This window comes from Bidens hawaiensis, unplaced genomic scaffold (genome assembly GCF_021521415.1).
Source record: "Bidens hawaiensis isolate Kalapana, Puna unplaced genomic scaffold, B.hawaiensis_p1.1 tig00063918_1, whole genome shotgun sequence".
Classification (NCBI taxonomy): Eukaryota; Viridiplantae; Streptophyta; class Magnoliopsida; order Asterales; family Asteraceae; genus Bidens; species Bidens hawaiensis.
In genome coordinates, this window is record NW_027501445.1 from 48,410 (window position 1) to 73,620 (window position 25,211).

The following is a 25,211-nucleotide window of genomic DNA, read 5'->3' on the forward strand; positions in this document are numbered from 1 at the left end:
TTAGTTTGGTAAGTGACTTATAAATTGGTTAAAGGTCACGTTCATAAAAATGATCCTGGGGTCTTTGTTTTGGTAAAAGATTGTTATGCTAGTAAAGTAGTAAAGGTGATCCAACATATAAATTGTTACAACCTTAATTCATGATAAAACTGTTTACAACTTTTGGTAATTTAAAAATATTCTTATTTATGGTTTTGATAATTTATTATTATAAAACCCACCTTCAATTACAATCTACACAATATATCTTTTTTTTTAAGGTGAACTTGGTTGAATATTGAAACCCTAACTTCACCACGTAAACACTTTAATTTTAAAAAGGGCCTTCAAAGTAATTTAACTAGAAATTTAAACGGTGTTAGTGAGTTGGACTGTGATACGAAAACCAAACTAAGTTACCTAAAAATTTAAATGGTGTTAGTTAGTTGAACTTTAAGTGATACGAAAACCAAACTAAGTTAACTGGAAATTTAAATGGTGTTAGTGAGTTGGAGTTTAAGTAATATGAAAACCAAACTAATGGACTAAAAAATTCATATTTCAAAATTTTAGACTTGAATGATTATTTGCTTCAAACCAATAGACTAAAACCGTATTTTATGATTTCTTATATTAGCAATGGGCTTTAATTTCAAGTGGGCTCTAAATTTAGATTTTCACCTTAACTAGTAGGCTTTACTTATTTTAAAAACCTCTCGACCCTAGACTTTAACCACTCTATCATGGGCCCCCACCTCACCATTCCAACTTTATGTAAATTGGACTGAATGTCCAAAAATATAAATTTAGTCCAAAATTGTAAATTTCACCCAACCTTAAAAAAAATCAAACTAGATAGGCCATTTATGATCAAACTAGGTTAGAGTTAAATTCATGGTTAATAGTTTGTAAACACGTTAGTTCAATGAGATGGACACCATTTTCAATATCCTAGAGCCATACATGAACACGAAAAAAATCCAAAAATCGGTGCATAATCTTCTTCTAACTCTTAAGTGTTTCAGAGTGGCATGCAGCGGAATCAACGCTCACGCAAACGAATATCACGTAAAAAAGAAGAAATAACCAACACACAAGATATAACGTGGTTCGGTCACTAAAACTTGTGTTTTCTCTTTATTAGCTAGAGTACAAGATTACCATTACATGGCGAGTATATCGTATATGTAGATACTAACTAGGTTTAACAACCTAGCGAACAAGAGACATAATATGAGCCTAAAATCGGCGCCTAAATCTTTGAGCCCAGTCTCAAAGCCTTCACAAACCCAAGACTGATTCATTGGCACTTGACACTAGCAAAGGCCATTTGATTATCATAGGTGGGTTTAGTACTTTATTTGTTGGTTTGTTATTAAAAACATTATCATAGTACTTAATTCCATCTTCTTACTCTATTTGGCTAAGGGAAGAATTTAGACATATATACCTTAAACCATTTAAGTATTCCATGATCCAATGGGATTATTTTGTATAATGGAAGTCATTTTCTTGTGGGAACATAATTGCATAAAGAACATGAAAGACGCTTTTGAAATGAGGGTGATGGAAAATACTGAAAATGAGATACATCTTATAATAAAAATAAAAATAGTTGATAAGCATAGACATAATAAATAAACTCATAAGTGATAATGTCACAAAATCAATAAATTAACCTTTTTGAGCCGCAATTTTTATTATAAATGGTACAACTCAAGATGTTATAGGCCAAAACAATAACACAATTTAAAAATAGAAGCAACATCAATTGTTCCAAGACAAATATTTAAAACGTGATGTATTTTTAATTCAAATATAGGTCAATGACTTGATCTGGGGGTGTAAACGAGCCGAGCTGCTCACGAGCTATTCAACCTTGGATAACGATCAGATATTTTTCGAGCCCGAGCAAAGCTTGAGCCTCTAATAAAGCTCGTTTAGCTTTCTAGAACTAGCTTGATCATTGTGTATTTTTAAGTTTTTACCTCTTTTGGACTTATATGTATCCCTTCATAGGCGAGCTCGAACCGAGCTTTGGCTCGTTAAAGGTACTACACAAGCTCAAGCCGATTTTAGTAGGAAACTATTTAAGACACGATAAGACCTGTTAATAAAAAAAATACGGTATGTGATATTTTATTTTCTTAAGCAATTAAAATTAGTAGGTTAGCCTCCATCATTTCCTCTTATTGGCACATGAAATTTAAACTTGTCTTATAGTCGTGACATATAAATTACTTAAACGAGCCGTATTCACGTTTAATACTTGTGTTAAACGCGTCGCTTCTTGCCATTAATACACGAATTTTCAGCCCTAGATTTTAGGCTCGTTTAAAGATTTATCAAAAATATATAAAAATAATTGAACACGTGTATATTTAATAATTTCTTTAATTAATATTTAATTAATAATAAACAAGCTGAGCCCGAGCTTGAAAAACTAACTCATGAGCCGAGCTCAATCACCTGTAAGTCAAGACGAGCCGAGCTCAAGCATATTCAAGCCCGGGCTTAATCTCTAGTAACACCTTCACCGAAAGCTTATAAAAGATATCAGAAAAACATGATATCATCGCTTTTCAAATACACCAACAAACCGTAACAAACGATACCAGATTTCCTTTTTTAAACACAACCGACACATGGTATGAAGATTGATGGAAATTGGAAAGAGCATTAAACTTTACACCGAACCACAAAAGTGAGTAAATATTTAATTTCCCATTCTCATTCTCACCGTCACAAAAGATTGAAAATTCAGCCACGAGAAGTCAAGACCCCAAAACGAGACACATCGTTTCCTTTATCTGTGTAGCTTAAAAATTCAACGGTGCAGATAAAACGCAGCCCTTAAATTAAGCTCAAAATAATATCCTCTCAGATCTCAGATCCAATTTCCATCTCCAACGTCCGATCTTCTTCTTTTGCGCGCCAATTTTACGTATATGCAAAACTTCCACCAAAAGTTTAAACCTAAATATTTGTAGCTTTGAGCTTAATAATTCGAGCTACAAATTTATTTATAGCTTTGAGCTGAATTATCGCTCAAAGCTATAATACAAACTTATAGGGTTTAGTATCCAGCCAATGGTCCCGATTTATCTCTATATATAGGGATAAATCGGGCCGTGGACTTAATACTAAACCCTATGGTATGGTATGGTATGGTACTATAGGTTTCAATAAATTATGTGCTAGTTTTTTTTTTTTTTTTTTTGGTATGGTTGTTGGTGGTGGTGGTTGAGTGATGAGGTTTTGGTGATAGGATGACGGAAGCTCCTGGAAGTCCAATAGGCGGTGGGAGTCAAAGCGGTGGAGAGCGGAGTCCGCAGTCGAATTCTAATATCCGAGAGCAGGATAGGTTTCTTCCGATTGCGAATATTAGTAGGATTATGAAGAAGGCGTTGCCGACGAACGGGAAGATTGCCAAGGACGCCAAGGATACGGTTCAGGAGTGCGTTTCGGAGTTTATTAGCTTCATCACTAGCGAGTATGTTAATTAAGTGTTTTGTTGTTGTGGAATTTTGGTTTTTGAAATTCGGTTATTGGAAGTTAATCCTAATTAGTCAATGTGTGGAAGTCATAGGGGTGAACCGTTATTAGTATGTTGATCGGTTTAATAGTTTGATTTAATTGCATGTTTATCTAGTTTTTCGATTACTAGATCATATATTGCTGATATATCGGTTATCAGACCCGTAGTAAAATATCAGTCATGATATCGGTCCCTATATTATTGGCAATATTGACCGATATTTAGTCTCGGTGATATTGGTAATTTCATTGATTTTCTCGGTTTTTAAGAAATAGGCGATCCAAAATTTCAATTCCACCGTAGATATTAGGAGTTTGAGTCATAGTATGTTTAGGAAGTTATATAATATAAATAGATGGTTAGGGCCCATGTAATTATTAATTAGTGTGTTTTTCGATAAAAGAAAATGTTGTGATCTGGTGTTTGACCACAAAACCAATTGCCCGAGTGTTGTTTTCGGGGCCTGATTTCCAACGGTTATTGATTCAAAGTAATCATTCTTTTGGAATGTAGGAAAGAAATTATTTTAGGGGTTTTATTGGCTTTTTGTAGTCATATCTATGCATTATCATCATAAAATTTGTCTATTCATGGAAAAATGTCATTCCATCCATATGTCAGTTCCATTCTTTATCTAGCCTTTCTATTTCTAGTTCTTTTCTATATATGGAAATTTCATATTCATCAATAATAGTAACAATGAAGTTGCATATTGTCATAAAAACACATCTTCTTATATTGTGATTCATTTTTGTTTTCTTAGGGCTAGTGACAAATGCCAAAAAGAGAAGCGAAAAACGATCAATGGTGATGATTTGTTGTGGGCGATGGCGACTTTAGGTTTCGAAGATTACATTGATCCACTCAAAGCTTACCTATCTAGGTATCGAGAGGTAATTTTATTTTGTAATTATCTTTTTTGTAACTTTTGACTATCTTACTATGGTTGTAAAATGGTTAATAGCATGTGTCACGTAATACCTTCATAAAGTCTTGCATATTTTAAATACTTTGTCTAACATACATTTCTTTGTTTCCTTTTCGTGTTGGATGCTTGCGTGGGACAATGATCCCTGCAGTTAGAGGTGTGTGACTTGTATTTGAGAATATTTTCAATTAATTCGTGTTGATATTCATTTAAGTTTGAATTGTTTATTCAGTGTTAGAATTTAGATCCTTTGTTGATTATATGGTGGCATTTTTTTTGTTAGGGTGATAGTAAGGGGTCTGCTAGGGGTGGAGATGGATCCAGTAAAAAAGATAACAATATTGAATCTCAACTCGCTTCTAATGCACAGGTGAGTTAAACCAAGTTCCCGCGCTTTAATTTTTACCATTTGCAGAATGTGTTGAGCATTTGATCTTTAGGTTATGCTGGTGACTTTTTTCTTATATGCACACTGTGGAAATAATTTTGCAGTTTAATCATCAAGGTTCTTTTACACAAGGCATGAACTTTGTGAATTCTCAAGTTTGAACTTCCAGGTTATTCCTTTCTCTCAGCTATATTTTTGAATACTTATGACAGTTGCATATTATCAACTGTATAAATTAGTATGATTTTTTTTTTTTTTGAAATTGAACACCACATGGATTATCCTCATCAAAAACAAAACGATCACAATAAAGTGGCAGGCAAACGGGCAACAAGCTGCGCCGCAACCCCCTTATGAATTGATGAGCTAGTTGGAATGTTTGACATAAGATATAAGGGGTGTGCATGGGTCGGTTTTGAGCTCAAACCAAAATAAAAAGTGAAGAGTCGGTTTGATTTTGGTTTTTTGGGCTTGAAACTTTTGTTTCGAAAAAATATTTGACCTTGAAAGTTTGGGTCGGAAAAAAATCGGGCTTGAAAATTTTGGGTCGAAAAAGAAATATTGGCCCGAATTTATTTTGTGCCTAGATATTTTTGTTAATTAATTATCAATTGATTGTTATATATTTGTCCTAAAATATTTAGGTGACAGTGTTTACTAAATTTTTATAAATTACTTAATATTTAAAACTAAACATGAAAATCTATAAGTTGGGTTCGGTTTGTTTTATTCGGTTGTACTTATATGCAAAACGAAACCTTTGTGTGAAACAATAAAACCAAAATGTCAGTTTTGTTTTTGGATTCGGTTGTTTTGATTCGGTTTCTTCGGCTACGGACCGGTTTTTTTAGTCTCGTGCACACCATTAATTAAGCATTAGGAAGAAAACCATTTTTCACTAACTGCATTAACTCTATAATGATCTTATGGAAATAAATTGGGTTTTCTTGGGACATTTTTATCCACAATTTTTACATTTTGTAAAAAGTGAACAATTAGCTTGTCATGTATTATTTATGAAGATATTTTTTTCAATAATGAATTTTTCAATAAAATGATTTATGAGGTTTATGCATCAATGCATCAAGGAATGCACAAATCTACTTTCAACTTTGACCTATTTTCTTTGCTTAATTTTTATTTTATTTGTTTGGCCCGTTAGATTTAAAAACATAGCCTAAATCAACCCATTCATAACTAGACTAGACGGGTCGAATTTGCCTTGTAGCGTGTTCACCATATATGCAGCCTGTTTTCAAAATATAATAATATGGTGTTCTGTGTTTCTTCTTTTTTGCAGGCAAACACTCGTTGAACTTTAAAGCTTCTTGTTTACTGATTCTGTCAGTTACAATTATGCGGTCAGTAAATAATGTTTAAACATGATTTATAAGCTTTATATCGTATAGTTTTTCATATGGTAGGTTATTATATATGTATAAATTGTTCATTCCCCCCAACATGTTTTTTTCATGGGGCGTGCGAAAGTTAATGTGTTTGTTTCATGTTTTCTTATATTTCTCTAAAGTGTATTATATTGAATCTTTGTATGCATTTAGTTTCCTAAATTTAGACTTATCTTGTGTAAATATGCATAAAGTTTTGAATTTATGCACATACTTTATGTTATTATGGTCTTACACTCATACTTGTCTGTGTATGTCTTTTTAAATAGTTTTGTCATAAAGTGTAGTTCAAGACGAAAACAGTTTTAGATACAAATTACGAGGCCCATATAATTGTATATCTTTACTTTTAACCGTGCACAAATCGTAGTGTTGTATTCTGTTTGAAAACTTCTGTCAAAACCAATTTAGGATGAACCGACCCTTTTTCCTGTTATATATTGGTTTCAACTCGAACTGGTTTGATCCGTAACCAAATTTTGACCAGGTTTAACCAAACCGGTATGAGCCAAGCTAGAACCTGATTTGTACACTTCTAGGTATGCTGGTCGAATTAGACGAATTCTGGCGGAGCTCAACCATTACATTGGGTTATCGAACAAGTTTTTATAGAAATGAATTAAAATTTATTCTTTGACCAACAAAACATGTTAAACAAAATTAATCTCAATTAACATATTTTTGAGATTACCTGTCAAACCTGGTTATGTTAAACACATATAATAATCTCATGTCAACCATCATAAATTAGGATTAGTTGGCCAAATATTATGATAAAACTTGACAACTCAGTAACTCAAAATCTAACTCACTCATTCACAAAAACATGTTTTGTTTCCAAACATTGAAGTCAAACCACCAAAAGATAACAAAATTTGATTTAAAAAGGTAGGAAAAAAAACAAAATTAACTAAAATTTACTTACCGAACTTCTTGTTTCCCAAAGGAGTTCTTGAGCAAGGTGTACTATGCTCAGCACCAACTGCAAGATCAATAACTTCAAACTGTTTACTTAAACCATTCACTTGATCTTCAAAACTGCACACATTCTCCTTCTCATCTTTCTGCCTTTTCCGATCCAAATTCATCTTTAAAATCTCTTTCGGTGTGTGCCCACCCGACATTAACTGTAATTTGTTAAAGTTGCTTTCGTTAAACGTAGGACTTCGTCCCCCAAAGCGGTCTTGCATGCTCCGGTTAGGCTCCTGTGAGAAAACATTTTACAACAAAAGGTAAATGTAAGTTCATGTAGTTTCCATTGATTTAAAGGCAGCTCGAATCGAGCTGAGCTTAAACGAGCTCGAGCCTGAAAATAAGCTTGTTTAAATAAACTCATTGAGATTGAGCTGTTAGCAAGCCTAAACCAGCCTATTATTTATATAATTTTAATTTATATAGTTATACTAAGTATACATTTTTATTATAAATTTGTTTATATATAAATTTACAATAAACATAAGTAAATAATGTATATTTGTTATATGTAAAAACTATAAAAAAATATAATAAAAAATTGTATAAGTTAATTAATTAATAAATAAACGATCCAAGCCCGAGCAAAGCTCGAGAGCTTGAATAACTCATGAGCCGAGCTCAAGCTTTAAAAATGGAGCTCGAAACAAGTAGAGTTCGAGCTATTGTAAATTAAATGGATCAGGTTGGTTTGACCCAGAAGTGTATTTAGTCTAGTTTTTTAAATAAAATGATTAGGAGAGTTTATATATGAAAAATAAACTTAAGATGACTTTTGACCCATTTTTTTGTTTCTAAAGATTACATGTTTTTAAAAGTGAAACAAACTCGAATCAAATCACTAACCTCATCAAAGAACCCGAGCTTTGGAGATGGCATACGAAGACCCGAAGGTTTTATCTTTCTTCTGGGCCCACCTGAAAACGGGCCGGTTCCTATAGAGGATCTTGTGGCATTTTGACTAACAAACTTTCCTTCCTCAAAATTTTGAGACCGAAAATCTAATGCTGGTATGGCAGTTAAAGATAAAGATTCTGAAATCCATCCATCAATCGAGCTAGCAGGAGACGTGTTAGAAGAACACGTGGACAACGAAGGAGGGTTGACCGGTTTCTTGGTTTTTGGGTTGACTTTCCTTTTGGTTGACTTTGATAAAGTCTTGGAAGAAGGTGCACTAGAAGATGATGACTCGTACGAGCGGTTAACTTTTGAGGTCTTTTCCTTTGATGGGGATGTAAATGATGTTGACTTTGGAAGACCCGATAAGTCTCCCGATCGAGACCTTTTGGATACAGTCAAATCTTGTGCTGCACGATGTAGAGCAAATTTGGCATGTTAAACTGGAAAAGTGAATATAAAATATTGATATACAACTCGGTATTATTTTGAAATATGAATCATACGCGTTCCAGCTTTTCGGGTTTTGGTTTCCGTTTTAGCACTGTATGATCCTTCAGCAGCTGCATTGTTGTTGGTCAAGTGGGTTGACATATTCTCCTGTTTTTATGCATCAAATAAACATCCAGTTAAACGAGTTGATAATTTGGTCAAACGGGCTGAAAGACGGTCAATGTGTGTATTAATGCACGAAATACACATCTAATCAATCGCGTTGAAGGATAATGCTTTGTTTCTAATTGGTCAAACGGGCTGAAAGACGATCAAAGTGTCTATTATGCATTAAATACCCATCTAGTCAAACGGGTTGAAAGATGGTTATGCTTCATTACTAATTGGTCAAACGGCTGAAAGATGGTTAAAGTGTCCTTTAATGCTTCAAATACACATCTAATCAAGCAGGTTGAAAGATGGTTATGCTTTATTTATAATCGGTCAAATGCACTGAAGATGGTCAAAATGTCTTTTAATGCATCAAATACACATTTAGTCAAAACAGGTTAAAAGACAGTTTCGCTTTGTTTCTAACTGGTCAAACAGGCTGAAAGACGGTCAAAGTCTCTTTTACTGCATCAAATACAAATCTAGTCAAACGGGCTATAATTGGTCAAACGGGCTGAAAACAGTTAATGTGTCTTTTAATGCATCAAACACACATCTAGTCAAACGAGTTGAAAGATAGTATGTTTTCTTTCTATTTGGTCAAATGGGCTGAAAGACGGACACAATATCTTTAAATGCATACCTGTATAATTTGGTGGTCGGTTATTCTCGTTTTTGTCTTGCCATTTGTTCCTTGTAGATTCAGGCTCGTGCCCTTTAAACCTCTCACTGATTTCACCTACATTTTTTTAATAAACATGCTTCAATTTTTAACTTTATAACAAAATGACTGAAACACCACCAAGTGAACAATGCCACACCTTATTTTGAGAGCAAGTATTCATCATTTTCTTGCATGCTGAAAAAAAGCAAACACACTTTCAAGCCAAGTTTGATTAACAACATGTTGATTAAAGCCATAAATGTAGGTTACTTACAAAATGCAGTTGATTGACTGCATGTTGTACCACCATTGTTGGTTGCAGCTTTTGAACTTTTGCCATCTTTTTGTGGTGTAACTAATGGCTCATTTGATTCAACTTTCCTGAAGCCTCTATTTATCAAAAACAGCTCTTCATGATTCAACACGCCTGCATGTGTCAAAATAAACATTCAGATGACACTTGTCTCAAGAACAAAACTATGTTGGAAGCAGAAACTGATAATCACCTGCACTGGTGAAGAAAGCATTATCCCAAGCTAAACTTTTACGCAAGAAACTTTGCCTTCTTGGCTCGGACTGAACCTGATTAGTCCGCTCGTTTACATTATCAAATGATACTGCAAAACAAGTTACATCATAAACATAAATAAAAATAATCATCACACTTTAGATAATTACTTGTGATAAATATTAGCCAGATGAATGATGTTTCCTTTATCATTTATAATTTCAAATTTAATCAATCCCACGGAGTATAGTGATTTGTTGAATAAAGTAAAACTTGATAAATTGAAATAAAATTATAGGAAAATTCAAAGATTAATCGCCAAAAATAAACTTATTGCCATATCTTTTTACCTAAATCTTTAGTCCAAACACATATAGAACCGTTCAATACATAACCGGTTTTAAGCAGAATTATGATATATTAAAGATTAATCTTTGCAGTCAATTTCGGTGATATCTCGGTTATCGGTCTTCATGTGAAATGTCGGTCAGAATATCGGTACCAATTATATCGGCGATATTGACCAATATTTCACTGATATTCCCGATATCAGTGTTTTAAGTCTTAATTTTCAACTTTTAGTGTTTAATGTTGGCTTTTTGAGTCTTAATCAGTTCCTACTTGCTACAATTATTAGTGTTTTGCAGGTTACAAAAGGATAATTTGTTAATAGCAGGAGAGTATACTGAATTGTTAGTGTTAAAGTGCTATATATATAAATTCTGCATGATATTAAAATTACCGATATTCCACCAATATCTCACCGCGATAACTAATATCTCGGTCATCGACGGATATCCGATATTTTTCCGCATTAATTGCTTAGGATTAATCACCTAAAAAGCTAATCCACTGAAACTTTTGGCCATATCTTTAATTCAAACAAAATTATGATTTACTTATGCAAACACACAGATAAAACGTTCAATACAGAACCAATTTTAAGTGAAGAACTACGAAAACCGCATAAACACATGTACCTACTGCTTTACTTGCAGTACATTAAGCAGTTATATAACAGCATCTCTTCATCATGAAACTGATTAAAACAATATAATAACCGATTACGAGAGCACGAAGGCACCTGAAAGGCGAAGATCTTCGAGAGAATCGCGAAACGGAAAGGCGATTAAGTAATCGTCTTCTTCTTTAAAATCTATGAGTTGCATATTATTATCTCCGTCAAAAGTATGGGTTTCTAACGTCATTGTTGCCTTGAATTTGGATGAATTTGAAATTTGATTGTGTTTATGTTTAAGAGGCGGCGATTAATATTATAACAGAATCTTCAACGATTTTGATCGAATCGGAATTGATTTGAATTTATTACCAAAAATGCAATTTATTGACGCGGATTTATTAATTTAATTTGGACGAATATGAAAGCAATGGGTTTGGATGAGACGCTCCTGGTAAACAAAATAATAATTAAATTATTAAAATAAAGATGACGCCTTTGTAACAGGCGGGAAATGTTTAATTACTTTTTCATATTTGGAAATATGTATATTTTCATTTCTTATTATTGATTTTAATTAATTTAAGATATTTTTACCCGAATACAATACCTGAGTGAGTCTTTCTTAGACGGGATCTTAACCGTCCATACTGATTTTGACACTCCAAGTCTGACTCACCTAGAAACACCATCACGGAGAAAACGAATCCTTGAATAGGGACCTCAACATTCTCAAGCCTTTAACTATTACGATATTACTCTCATGTTATTTGATCAGAATGTCAATGGCAATAAAATTGAGATATGTGTATAATTTTTTTGAAAAGCCAGCAAATCCTTCGAATAGACTACTAGTTAAATTCACCATATCGGGATACACATACACCCGTCTTTTCATCAGGGGAAAACCAATGCCCACAAACACTCGTCTGAAGGCACGATGGTGCGGTGTAATAAAACCAGCTCACTTCGGGATCCAACTAGTGAGTGTCGCGTGCTCGTTTAGTCTCCTGTTATCACCTGGCACCGCCAAAACTAAATAATAAGAATAGGAATTAAACTTGGGTCACATGAAATATCAAGTTTCTCAATGACCGATTCATATCAGCTTGTTGACATTAAAATGAGATATTAACTATGAATAAACAATCCTGACCAAGAATGGTAATTATATTATTAATGAAATAATTATTAGTAGAAAATCATTAATTATTGTATCAAAGTTGATTGAAATTAAATTATGATATTCGAAATTTAAATGGTTAACAACTATATAAAATCATCAATCTACTCATTAGTTCTTCGAATAATTGAAAGTTACAAAATATTCAGTAATGAACTTTTAAGGACATTATTTTCAATATATTTATTAAACTTCTTATTTTATATCTTTATATCGATTATTACATGTAAGATAAAGCTCATACATGTAACTTTTGTCTAGATTTTTGATACGATATATTTACTTTGTAAAAATACTTTAAAATTATATTTATCAGTGTTGAAGTGTGTAAATGGTTTACATGAGTATTTAAAAACAAGAAATAGGATTATATGTTGTTAGAAAATGTAAGGTAATATTATTTTTAACGTATTATCACTGTTAATTCTACATAAAAAATGGTCAATTATTCGGATTAAGATTGAGAATTTGAAATGGTCATTTTGTAAAACAATTGGCGATTATGAATTAAAGCTGCTCAACATGAAAACCAAGTACAACTCTGTTTGAGAGGAGGTTTTTAAGTAACAGGGAGTATATAAAAAATTCTGGAAAGTAAATTTGCACACATTTAAAATGAGAATATGTGTTGTGAGCTAATAAAAATAGAAAAATATATTAGTCTAATGTTATTTATTGCTACGTTGGGCCATTGGGTGTGGACTTTAACTAACACAATTAAACATGTGCGCTGTAGGTTAATTAATATATGAATAAATAAATATGTGTCATGTGTGTGTGTTTGCATGTGGTGGGTGAGAGAAATGAACCGCACCACCCAAAAAGGTGTTTGGGGAGGGGGCAATAGGAGCATGGCGTCAGCTGTCTGAAATGGTTCGGCGTTGGCATGGCGATGGTGGTGTTGTGGTTTGGCAATGTGTTTTGCGGGAAAAGAGAATTTTTAATTATAATTATTATACATTATATTAATTTAAACCCGATTCAATTGTGAGTTAACACATTGCAACGCGCTTGATGGTTTAACATTTTTTAATCTAGTTTTTGTTTGGTTTGACAGTCTTGCCGCAACACACTCAACTTTTTTGCATAAGCTTTCGAATATTATCAACATTTTTACTATAGCGTGTGAGTTTACATAGAAGGTTTGGTTTTCTATATAAGCTTTCCAAGACATTAAGGGTGTGTTTGGGATTGCTTCTTTAAGTCCAAAAGGACTTTCTATAAAAATGACTTTTAACCCAAGACTTTTTGAAAATGGGTTTTAGAAAAAAGTGTTTTGATTAACTTATAAGCAAAAGTTTTTTTTTTAAGCGTTTGGCTTAACTTATCAATGTAAAATGACTAAAAAGGACATTTTTATAAACTCCGATTACATGAGGATCAACAAATTTAGATTTGAATTGTACAAACTTGGTGGAGGGACGGACATAGATGAGGAAGAGGCTGGTGGAAGGGACATACGAATAATAAGAGAAGCTGGTGGCAGATGCCTTGGGAGGGGGAAGGCAGGGCGTTTTATGATCAATGAGGGGGTAGCATAATGTAGTTGAGAGCCGCAATTGATGATGGTAGGAGTATAGTTAATAATGGTATAATAAGTATTACCCCTCTTCACAAAACCCAAAAATTCATAAAGTTAGAAAGTCTTACTTAAAAAAAACTTGTTTTACACTTGAAAAGAAGTTAAAATGCAAATGAACTTTTGTTTTACCAAAAACCTTTTAATCTTATTTCCTAAAAGTTAAAATGTCAAAATGAGGATAGAAACGTATAATAAGGAATCCCAAACACCACCTAAAGATTTTAACGGTTTAACTCGTAAAATTTATATTTGTTTAACCGCAACTCGTCCTCCCGGCTCCCCAATCTTCATGGCTAAAATCCTCCATGTCTGTTTTTAATACAAATCAACAACCCCGTCACAACACACGAGTAGTAGATACCGATTACCGATTGTTTTCAAATCTTGAAAATTTATGATTTTTGAGTTATCTAACAGGACTTCTAGTTCGTGTTAAAACCATGTTAAAACCAAACAAAATCCTAAATTTTTTTGACTTATAATTATTTCATTAGTTGTTAAGATCTACAGGCCTTTTTAGGCTCGACCGAAGCATATAAATTCTCAAAAACGGCTCTGCTGAGTTTGAACTTCAATTTGTATATATTAACCAAACTCAAGCTCAAAACATAAGCTCGAATTAAGCCGAGCTCAAACTTTAGTAATAAAGAGCCGAGGCCAAGTAAAGTAGTATAAAACTTGGTTGTAGGCAACAACTATAAAACAGGGGAATTACAAAAAGCCAGAAACCAAGAAAATGAAAATCACATTACATTACTCATATTACAATCCATTATTCGCAAACATAAGATCGATTTCTCGCACAACACTCCACATAACTCATAACATCCTACACTTTATTCAAACCATAATACCACATACTCACTCCTTCCATTCATTCAGGCAACCTGAACCTGGATCGTTTTCGGCTTTTTGGGCTCCGGTGGGGGCAATTTCTCCACGGTCACCGTAAGCACCCCATCCTGACAAACCGCATTTATCTTATCCGTGTTCGCGTTCTCGGGCAACACGAACTTCCTCAAAAACTTACCGATTCTCCTCTCCATCCTCACATACTTCACTCCCTCTTTTTCTTCCTCTCTTTTCCTCTCTCCGCTTATCACCAACACGTTGTTGTCCTCCACCTGCACCTTTATCTCTCCCGATTTCAGACCCGGCATGTCGATAATAAAGACGTAGGAATTGGGGTGCTCCTTGACGTCAGCGGGCGTGGCAGCCATTGCTCTGGCGTCACGGACGTAAGCGTTGGTGGGACCGTTGGTGGTTGGCTTGTTTCCGGTGGTGGGTTCGTCGGTTAGGATGTGGTGGAGGTCGCGGAAGAAGGGACTGTCGAAACCCATCAAACTGATGTCCATTTTGTGATAACTGTGAATTTGAATTTGAATTTGAATTGGAATTGAAATTGAGATTTTGTTGTGATACAGAATGATGAGAGGAGGAGTTAAATTTATAGGGTTGGAGTGGGAGTTTCTGGAAGGAACATGGATGAAGGGAGAGTAGTTTCTGGAAGGTTTCGATGATGTCTAGAATGTTAGATGGTCAATAATATTCTTGATTATTCTTTTGTCTCCTAGTTATTTGTTATGATTTTCGTAGAAAATGGAAAAACGTCTGTCACGTCCATGTAGACAAAAATGGTTTTTTTTTTTCTTTTTTAACAACATTTTAAAATAGAAAAAGCTTTATTTTATTTTAAGATAAAGTTAAAATATATAGAAAAAAAAAATGAAAAGGATGATAAAGAATCTAATCTATTGATCTTATATTTAAATGGTGGAGATTAATTTAAAAGAATAAATTAATGGGAAGGGTATAAAGGTAATAACCAACTTATGTTGACTTTCTCTTTTCACATGTAACACACATGTCAACTCCCAAATCATTTTAAAACGTTCATAACTTTTTCATACAACATTATTTTAAAATAAAATTTCATCATAATAGCAAGCGTTTAAAACGTCCATAACTTTAGAAAAGATACATGTTTAAATAGGGATATGTTTGTCTTTTATACCCATATCACCACATTCATTTAATTTGTATAAAAATAATTGCACAGCTTTACTTAAATTTTGTAAATTTAAGAATTAGTTACAACTTTAATCCCTCATGATTACCTGTTTTTTTCTCTAACTTTATTCTTTTTGATTTTCTTCATATATGTTTTACAAAAATATGGTTAACAAAAATCCGAACATACCTATTTAAACGAGCTTATTTTTGTAGATGTGTCAATATAAATTTTTCTCAAAATGGATCGGCGATTTAAAATGTACAAGTCATTACTGTATAAATGTACAAGTTTCTTAAGGGACAAATGTTTATAATCTCATGTTTTCATATAATTACATATCTAGTCATTTATCTTTTTAACTTGTTATAATTCAAAATTTAAGTAATATTTACAATTTTGACCCCTCAGGTTTATCTAGATATCTTTCCTTCTTACGTGTTTTATAAAAATGTGATTAAAAATATTCAAGTTAGATAAATATTTAAAATAGTTAAATGAATGTGAGTCAGGCTCGGTATGAAGTTCGAGTCAAGCTAGAGCTAGCTTTGACTTGATATGCTAATAACCTTTAAGTATTGTTCTTCGTTACATCATACGGACGCCTGACCAGTAAGGCAACAGACAAATAATTTCTGAAAACTTCCATCTTCTATAGATAAAATTTCCTAGATTATACGGTTATTTTCAACCGTTCGATGTTGAACCTACCTACCACAGGTGAAACATTGCCTACGCCCAACATAGGCCTGTAAATAAACCGAACGTTCGGTGAACTATTCGTGAACTGTTTGGCGGGAAGTTCGTTTATGTTTATTTAATAAACGAACGAACATGAACAAAAAATTTGTGTTCGTTTAATTAAATGAACAAACATGAACACATGTTCCGTTCGTTCATTTATGTTCATGAACGTTCGTTTATGTCTGTTTATTTATGTAATAATAGTAAATAATTAAATATTATCTAGATATGCATCTGCTTAAAGGTTTTATATTTGTTAATTTGTGTTCATTTAAGCATTTTCATTTAAGTTCGTTTATATTTGTTTGTGTTCATTACATTTGTTCATGCTTGTTCGTTTATCTTTGTTCAATTATGTTCGTTTAGATTTTAAACAAACGAACACAAATGTCCCTTTTTAAATAAACGAACATGAACATAAATATTTGTTCGATTAAGTGTCCGTGTTCTTTTAAAATCAAATGAACGAGCACGAACATGCCCTTGTTCTTGTTCATTCGATTCGTTTACAGGCTTTCATTATTCACATTGATTAATACATCGGTCTCAATTTTTAGGCTCTACCACTTTTATTTGGGTTCGTTTGTGCTCGCGAACCGTTCGTGAACACATAATTTCCTTAATGAACGAACACGAACAAAAAATCTCATTCGGTAAGTGTTCGTGAACTGTTCGTGAACATATTATTTTCTTAACGAACGAACATGAACAATGTCTTGTTCGTGTTCGTTCGGTTCGTTTACAGCCCTAACCCAACGGGTTCAAACATTAAAAGTTTGAATAATAAAATTATAAAATAAGAAAAATAATGCTATGAATTTTGTCATCTCCCTATTCTAAAGCTTACCGGTGGCAATATTTAGAAAAGAGATTTTTACATATATTCTCTTATTAACTTTCATTATTATATAGAACTCCAAAGCTAAATATTTATTTACATATTTTTTCTTCTTATATTCAATTAACCTTTTACCCTTTTCAATTCATAATATCCTAATGAAAAATCAAACATCTAACAGAAACAACGGTATCAACTTCCAATTCATCCGGCATTCCATTGCTCGGTAACTTACAAACATCGACGGTTTCCATTTTTCCAGCGTTGGATCGCAATAACGTCCATACATCGGGTATCTTTTTCTGTCAATTTTTTGTCTAGTATGTCTACTTTTCCTGACATTTTTTTTATGGAGACTGCAAGTCATAATTGCTATTGTTATAAGCTGCATATGTTCGTTTAAAACCGACTCGGTTTGAAGTTAAATTTGGGATATATGTAATTGTTATTATTAAAAAGTGGATATATGCAAATTAGTTCATTAAGGGTAAAATGATCATTTAGTAAGCTAATTTTAATAAAATAGGGAGATATGTAATATTTATGGTCTAAAGAGAGGAAACATGTAGTTAAAGATTTAGGTGGTGTTTGTTTTTTGCCAGAAGATCTTCCTGGCCTCTTATGTCTGCGCCACGCAGTAGGGATGAGCGTTTTCGTTCCGGGGTACCGATTGGTGACCGGTACCGTCTCGGTACCGGTACCAAATTCGGTACCGATTTGGTACCATCGGTACCGCATCGGTACCAAGTTTTGAGTTTTCGGTATCGGTACGGTACCGGTATTTCCCGAATTTTTCACGAAATACCGGTACCGAACCGAACCTTTCGGTACCGGTACCAGTACCAACAATTTCCAAATTTCGGGATCGGTACCGGTACCATCCCAATCTCATCCCTACCGCACAGACCACGCGTAGACCTTTAGGCTTGAAGACTGTTTGTTTTTCTGAAAACATTTCATTAAAAAACGTCTTTGCGCCCTCTTATCCTAGAAGACATGGACCGACCTCTTTTCACATCTTCTGCATCTTCCATCTTATTCCAAACCCTAGCCCCATTTCATTCCACCTTCTCCTTCCCTCATCTCCTCCCCTACCATCTCCACCACTGGCAACCTCCACCACCGCGAACTCCACCACCGGCGACCTCCACTGTCGCGCCGCACCGCCGCTGCAGCTCCACTGCCGCACCACCGCTGCTCCATTGCCGCACCGACAACCCCATACCTCTGCTGCCCTTCGCCTGCCGTAGGTCCGCCGCCTCCACCGCCCATTGCCACACATCCACAACTCCGGTCCGTGTATTATTATTTTGTTGATTTGTGTACTTTACCTATGTTTGTATGATTTGTGATGTAATCGGTTTGAATTTGTGTATTGGATTATGCTATTGAAAGTTTATAATGTTGTCGTGTTTATCAATTTAGGTTTATTTTGTGTAAACGAGCTTGAGTTTGACTTGTTTTGACTTACGAGATCTTGTGAGTTGTTTTTCTATTATTGTTGAATTTTTATTAGTTTTTTTTTTTTGAAGAAGTTGGTTTGTTGAATTATCATTAGTTTTTTGTTCAATTAATTAGTTTGCATAATTGTTCAATTATCATTAGTATTTTGTTGAAAAAAGTTTATAGAAAGTTTAGATTTAATGAATATTTTGTTCCATTAGGTTTGCATAAAGTTTAAGTTTGAAGAACTTTTTTATGTTTAAAAATTCGGTTTATTTAAATTTCTATTTATTTTAACAGTTTGTAGACGTATTAAAAAACATACAGTCTTCTTCTTGCAGACTGCAGAGGTTTAGAAGAGGTAGGTTTAGTCTAACTCTTCTGCTACAAATGTGGTCCCCATATGACATTTTACATATTAAAAATAAAAAAGCACTAGTTGCTACGTATATGCCACCCTAGAAAAAGGCGCTGGGTATATTGGATGAAAAGCTAGAAGTTTCATGTATTTTCCAGAAACTCCTTTCTCTCATATTCTGATCCTTCCAGAAACTACCAGTTCATGGTTCAACTCCATAAATCCACCATTCAAATCATCATCATCATCATCATCATCATCATCATCAAAACAGGTCTCAGTTCTTAATCGTAGTCTGCAATTACGCTCGAAATGGACATCAGTTTGATGGGTTTCGACAGTCCCTTCTTCCGCGACCTCCACCACATCCTAACCGACGAACCCACCACCGGAAACAAGCCAACCACCAACGGTCCCACCAACGCTTACGTCCGTGACGCCAGAGCAATGGCTGCCACGCCCGCTGACGTCAAGGAGCACCCCAATTCCTACGTCTTTATTATCGACATGCCGGGTCTGAAATCGGGAGAGATAAAGGTGCAGGTGGAGGACAACAACGTGTTGGTGATAAGCGGAGAGAGGAAAAGAGAGGAAGAAAAAGAGGGAGTGAAGTATGTGAGGATGGAGAGGAGAATCGGTAAGTTTATGAGGAAGTTCGTGTTGCCAGAGAACGCGAACACGGATAAGATAAATGCGGTTTGTCAGGATGGGGTGCTTACGGTGACCGTGGAGAAATTGCCCCCACCGGAGCCCAAAAAGCCGAAAACGATCCAGGTTCAGGTTGCCTGAATGAATGGAAGGAGTGAGTATGTGGTATTATGGTTTGAATAAAGTGTAGGATGTTATGAGTTATGTGGAGTGTTATGCGAGAAATCGATCTTATGTTTGCGAATAATGGATTGTAATATGAGTAATGTAATGTGATTTTCATTTTCTTGGTTTCTGGCTTTTTGTAATTCCCCTGTTTTATAGTTGTTGCCTACAACCAAGTTTTATACTACTTTACTTGGCCTCGGCTCTTTATTACTAAAGTTTGAGCTCGGCTTAATTCGAGCTTATGTTTTGAGCTTGAGTTTGGTTAATATATACAAATTGAAGTTCAAAATCAGCAGGGCCGTTTTTGAGAATTTATATGCTTCGGTCGAGCCTAAAAAGGCCTGTAGATCTTAACAACTAATGAAATAATTATAAGTAAAAAAAATTTAGGATTTTGTTTGGTTTTAACATGGTTTTAACACGAACTAGAAGTCCTGTTAAGTTATGTGTTCACAAATTGTTTGTCTAATAAACGCTTAATGTTTGCACACGTAGTTTGGTCAGGTTAAGTTCGTTTACAGCCCTGCATACGGGTCATATTACTAGTTTAATTTTTGAATTTTGAATATTATGTTTAATTTGTTTTTTCTCTCATTTGTTCCAGATGGATGCTACAACTCCTAAGTACTCCAAGAACAGATACAACGAAATCATTAAGTGTCATCTTATCTAAAGAAAGTTGGGTACAATCCTGACAAGATCCCGCTTGTCCCGATATCGGGTTTCGAAGGTGATAACATGATCGAACGGTCCACAAATCTAGACTGGTACAAAGGCCCGACTCTTCTTGAGGCTCTCGATGCAATCAACGAGCCTAAACGACCCTCGGACAAGCCCCTCCGCCTTCCCCTCCAGGATGTGTACAAGATTGGAGGAATCGGGACTGTCCCAGTGGGCCGGGTTGAAACTGGAGTCATCAAACCAGGCATGGTCGTGACCTTCGGTCCATCCGGTTTGACCACAGAAGTCAAGTCAGTTGAAATGCACCATGAGGCGTTACAAGAAGCTGTCCCAGGAGATAACGTCGGGTTCAATGTTAAAAACGTTGCGGTTAAAGATTTGAAACGTGGATACGTCGCGTCTAACTCGAAAGATGATCCGGCTAAGGGTGCTGCCAACTTTACTTCACAGGTTATTATTATGAACCACCCAGGTCAGATTGGTAATGGGTATGCTCCGGTTCTTGATTGCCATACCTCACACATTGCGGTAAAGTTTTGCTGAGCTGTTGACCAAGATTGACCGGAGGTCGGGTAAAGAGCTTGAAAAGGAACCCAAGTTTTTAAAGAATGGTGATGCAGGGATGATTAAGATGATTCCAACTAAACTGATGGTGGTGGAGACGTTTGCTGAGTATCCGCCATTGGGTCGGTTTGCGGTTCGGGACATGAGGCAGACAGTGGCAGTGGGTGTGATCAAGAGCGTGGATAAGGAGGCGACTGGAGCTAAGATAACTAAGGCAGCGGTTAAGAAGTCTGGGAAATGAACCGTGCGGGTTTGGTCCGTTGGGGTTTATGCTTGGTGGTTGAATGGTTTTTATTTGTTTTGTTTGGTTTTGTTGTCGTTGGTTAATACTTGGTCGGAGAACTGGGTGTTGGATAGGCGGTGGCGAGCCTAAATGTGTGCTGCATTAAGGTAGTTTTGGGTCAATAAGCAGCTAGATGTTTTTGAGTTTTTTTTTTGGTATAATGGATTTTAGTTGAGTATTTAGGGTTTTAACATGCTGCGTTGATGCTTGTTATTAAGTTTGTTCTTTGTTTTGATTTGCTTTGGGGTGCACATAACTGGTTTTTAGGCCCTAACTGGTTTGGTTTTGGTCAAAGAAAGTCAAAATCGGTTTTTCACAAACCAGTTCTTTTTGCAGCCGGTTTTTTAGGGGATAATGATCGAATCAGTTTCAGTGAAGAAGTCTATAAGCAGATTACGGACCATCAGCTAGGCACGGCTCCAAGCCGGTTTCATCCGAATCAGTTATAAAATCAGTTTCGGTTCGATTATGAATCGGTTTCGATTCACAAACCGGCGGTTTGGATGTGCACCTCTAAATCATAATATACATAGATCTTATGCAGCAAGCAGATAAAATTTATTTATTATAATTAAAGCTTTTAGATAGGGGGCACAACCCCAAGTTGTATGTTTTATCAAACTAAAATAGTAAAATGCAAAATTAGTAGTCAACAATATATATATATATATATATATATATATCATAAAGAAACTTAGGAAGGGGATATATGTAAATGCCCTTATATAAAATGTTTGCGTAGGAAAAAGGCCTACAACCATCTTTTCCAAAGATGTTAACTTGATGTTAAGAGTGTTTTTATATGTGCACCGCCTGCAAAGGGGTTTTACATTTTAACCAAACGTTAGGTTTTTATGATGCCATGTAAACATGCACTTAAGACATGATATGAGCATGTAAACAATGTTTAGCCTGGGGGATTACTTGTGAATGCGTGACGAGATCTAACAAAAGCTCATCTACATCTTTAGCTATCAGCTGGGGACGAATGCACCAGATGAGCCTTTGACAGATCTCATTCCTTTCAAATGCACCTATAATCTTTACCTATTAGTTGATAATCCCACCATATTACAACCTTATCCGAAACACATTCTTGTAACGGTACTTAAGGATTATCCAACACTAGAATGATTCAAACTTGAACCCATCTTAAGTACAAAATGGCTACAATATGTTTGATCTCAGTCTATGTTTGTATTGCATCATACTTTCTTATGTTAATAATCCTAACCCTTATTTTCAAATTACAAAAGTTAGAAATGAGAAAATGCAATCAAAATGAATACACATATCCAAAATTTGACTTAATAAGCAACATAACAAAGTAAACAACAAAAGAAATAAAACCTCGCTTTCGAAAAGTCAACTTATCAACACAATGCTGCATCATTTGTATCCAAATTTATTTCTAAAGGTTCAATATTTGAACTATTTGAAAAGCATCATATGCATTGCACTCTAAAAGGATCCAAAACGAAATTAAACCATACCGTATTCTGTCGGGTTTATGACATCAGAGGTTCTTTAGAGCCGAATCAGGTGTTGCCTTTGTAGTCGGTGTTAATCTTGCTAAAAGCGCCTTATTATGACAATGATCCGCATCAACAAAATAAAACTCACCGTTAGCCTTAAACGTCACAAACGGTCGATTAGTTTCCGGCAGCCTAATATCAGAAAACTTAATAGTTTTAGTCACAAACGTTGCTAGCCACGTCATCATATCTGCCTCAAACGAGTCTGAACCGGGCTGCCACCTCAGCTTATGAATGTAAGGGCTCACAAACCAATGAAGAGCCAAAGTAGTTGAAGCACTCAAAAATATAACGGATGATGCAACAGCACCTTTCAAGATCACGTTCATGTCGGGTGAGGTCATAAAGGTGATAACGGGTCCTAATGATACTGAAAGACAGCAAGTGGATAGTGAAAGAAGTTTGACTTTTTTTATGGTGTTTGATATCGGCCCGTGATAAATGACTCCTGAATCTTTGTCGCCTTTTTCCGAATCTAGACCTTTTGGAGGTCCAATGGTGATCTTGTTATCTTCATTAAGGGCAGATTGAGATGCATATGCTCTCGGCAGAAGTGAAAGATGTTTTGCAGGGTGGAAGTTGTGAGTGGTGGTTTGACTTTTCTGAGTCAAACATCTTCCGGATGCGTGTGGATAGAAACCTGAAGAAGAAATTGATAAGATTATCAGTTATCAATGAAAGATGAGCGAACCTATATTTCAGACTACAAAAATCCAATAATTAATCAAATCTAAATCTAGCAAGCCTTTGATTAGCTAGGCTGTAAATGAAGCGAACGAACACGACGAAGTAGGCTCATGCTCCTTTGTTTAACTTTAGCCGAACAAACGACCGAACATGGACAATTAAACGAACGGCGTTTTCTTGTTCGTGTTCATTAAGAAAATGAATGTGCTCGTGTTCGTTTATGTTCATTCATTAACGGTATAAACAAACGGTTCATGGACTTACATGAATGAACATAATTGAACACAGATGAACAATACATGAACAGCATTCTGTTGGCCTAAAATATTGATAAAACTAGACAAACGAAGGTAAATAAGCAAACGTAAACATATGAACATAAAACATAAATATAAATGAATGAACGAGACATGGGTTCATGTTCATGTTCATTCGAATACTAAATTACTACTATATATAATTTATAACTTTGGTGCCGTAAGTGCCCTATTGGGCCACTTGGCGGCACCATACTAGTCCGTGAATTTTTGTGTGTGTGTTTTGTGTGTTTTGTTTAGTTCTGCTTCCATAACGAACATAAGGAAAACCGACCAAATGCCATTTTTTTTGTTTTAGTTCCGGTACCATAACAAATCTGACGGAAACCGACCAAATTCGAGTTGACTCGCCACCTCAACGCCTGTGACTGACAACGCTCGGATTTTACCAACGCGCAAGTTTATCATCCGACGCATGAATCCCCCCCCCCAATTGGCCACTGGTCCACCTTAATATTTATAATTTTTTTCCATCTTAATTGGCCACTGGTCCACCTTAATATTTATAATTTTTTTCCATCTTAATTGGCCACTGGTCCACCTTAATATTTATATTTTTTTTCATCTTTTAGCTCCAATATCTTAACGAGCAAAATCGACCGAATTCGTGTCGAATTATTGCCACAGTGCCAGAGACCATCAACGCTTGTATTTTACACCGCCCAAGTTTGCCGACCAAATAAACATAGTTTTAAATATTTTGTATTTTTATATGCTAATCTTTTTATATGTTAATTTGACGAATTAATTTTTTGGCTTCAACGCTCAAACTTTACCAACGAGAACGTAACCGATACTGAACCAATTCGCGTCGTCACACTCGGATTTTACCAACGCCTAGATTTCAAAGCAACGCGTCGGGTAGAAGAACTAGTTAACAAACAAAAACGAGCTTCTTGTAGAATGGTTAACGAACACTTCACTAAACATTTACAGGCCAGTTCGATCGATTAATGCTACATAATTCTACAAATCCGATAACTAATTAAGTCATATGAATATGAAAACAACAAGTAAAGTAAAGCCTAAAATGAAGTATAATATAAGTGTGATTACGCATATCAACAATTGAAAATAAAGTTGAAAGGAACCTGTGAGGAGCTTAGAGGAGGTCCGATGGTGTGATCGAACCAGGTGAAGAAGAATCGATCTCGCCATTATTTTGATTATGTGAACCGATCGATCTCACCCTTGAACACAGAGAGAGAGATCTTGTTTCCTGAGAGAGAGATCTTATCTAGGGTTTTGTGGAAGGGTTTTCTGAAGATGCTTAGGTTTATCAAATTGGGTGTTTGGTGCTTAGTGGTGTGTGTGAGAGGTCTCAGGTT

At 35.0% G+C, this 25,211-nt stretch overlaps 5 protein-coding genes and 1 pseudogene across 5 annotated transcripts; 3 read left to right on the forward strand and 3 right to left on the reverse strand.

The window, feature by feature from the left end:
* The first annotated feature begins 3,209 nt into the window (after positions 1 to 3,209).
* LOC143604104 (nuclear transcription factor Y subunit B-1-like) lies at positions 3,210 to 6,340 on the forward strand. The gene is made up of 6 exons (XM_077080686.1): positions 3,210 to 3,472; positions 4,281 to 4,410; positions 4,597 to 4,602; positions 4,729 to 4,815; positions 4,938 to 5,002; positions 6,134 to 6,340. The coding sequence occupies exons 1-5, from the start codon at positions 3,249 to 3,251 to the stop codon at positions 4,992 to 4,994; spliced, it is 504 nt and encodes a 167-aa protein (XP_076936801.1). The 5' UTR covers positions 3,210 to 3,248; the 3' UTR covers positions 4,995 to 5,002; positions 6,134 to 6,340.
* Positions 6,341 to 7,971: 1,631 nt separating this feature from the next.
* On the reverse strand, positions 7,972 to 11,091 carry LOC143604100 (uncharacterized). The gene is made up of 7 exons (XM_077080683.1): positions 10,968 to 11,091; positions 9,882 to 9,992; positions 9,650 to 9,802; positions 9,533 to 9,570; positions 9,355 to 9,450; positions 8,615 to 8,708; positions 7,972 to 8,518 (listed from the first exon to the last, which is right to left on the reverse strand). The coding sequence occupies exons 1-7, from the start codon at positions 11,089 to 11,091 to the stop codon at positions 8,013 to 8,015; spliced, it is 1,122 nt and encodes a 373-aa protein (XP_076936798.1). The 3' UTR covers positions 7,972 to 8,012.
* Positions 11,092 to 14,475: 3,384 nt separating this feature from the next.
* Positions 14,476 to 14,968, reverse strand: LOC143604105 (17.9 kDa class II heat shock protein-like). The gene has a single exon (XM_077080688.1). The coding sequence runs from the start codon at positions 14,959 to 14,961 to the stop codon at positions 14,485 to 14,487; it is 477 nt and encodes a 158-aa protein (XP_076936803.1). The 5' UTR covers positions 14,962 to 14,968; the 3' UTR covers positions 14,476 to 14,484.
* Positions 14,969 to 19,312: 4,344 nt separating this feature from the next.
* Positions 19,313 to 19,798, forward strand: LOC143604106 (17.9 kDa class II heat shock protein-like). The gene has a single exon (XM_077080689.1). It carries the CDS (start codon positions 19,313 to 19,315, stop codon positions 19,787 to 19,789), a length of 477 nt encoding a protein of 158 aa, XP_076936804.1. The 3' UTR covers positions 19,790 to 19,798.
* Positions 19,799 to 20,420: 622 nt separating this feature from the next.
* On the forward strand, positions 20,421 to 21,302 carry LOC143604107 (elongation factor 1-alpha pseudogene; annotated as a pseudogene).
* A 1,480-nt stretch (positions 21,303 to 22,782) lies between these two features.
* Positions 22,783 to 25,041, reverse strand: LOC143604102 (uncharacterized). The gene is made up of 2 exons (XM_077080684.1): positions 24,975 to 25,041; positions 22,783 to 23,519 (listed from the first exon to the last, which is right to left on the reverse strand). Exons 1-2 carry the CDS (start codon positions 25,039 to 25,041, stop codon positions 22,861 to 22,863), a joined length of 726 nt encoding a protein of 241 aa, XP_076936799.1. The 3' UTR covers positions 22,783 to 22,860.
* Positions 25,042 to 25,211: the final 170 nt, after the last annotated feature.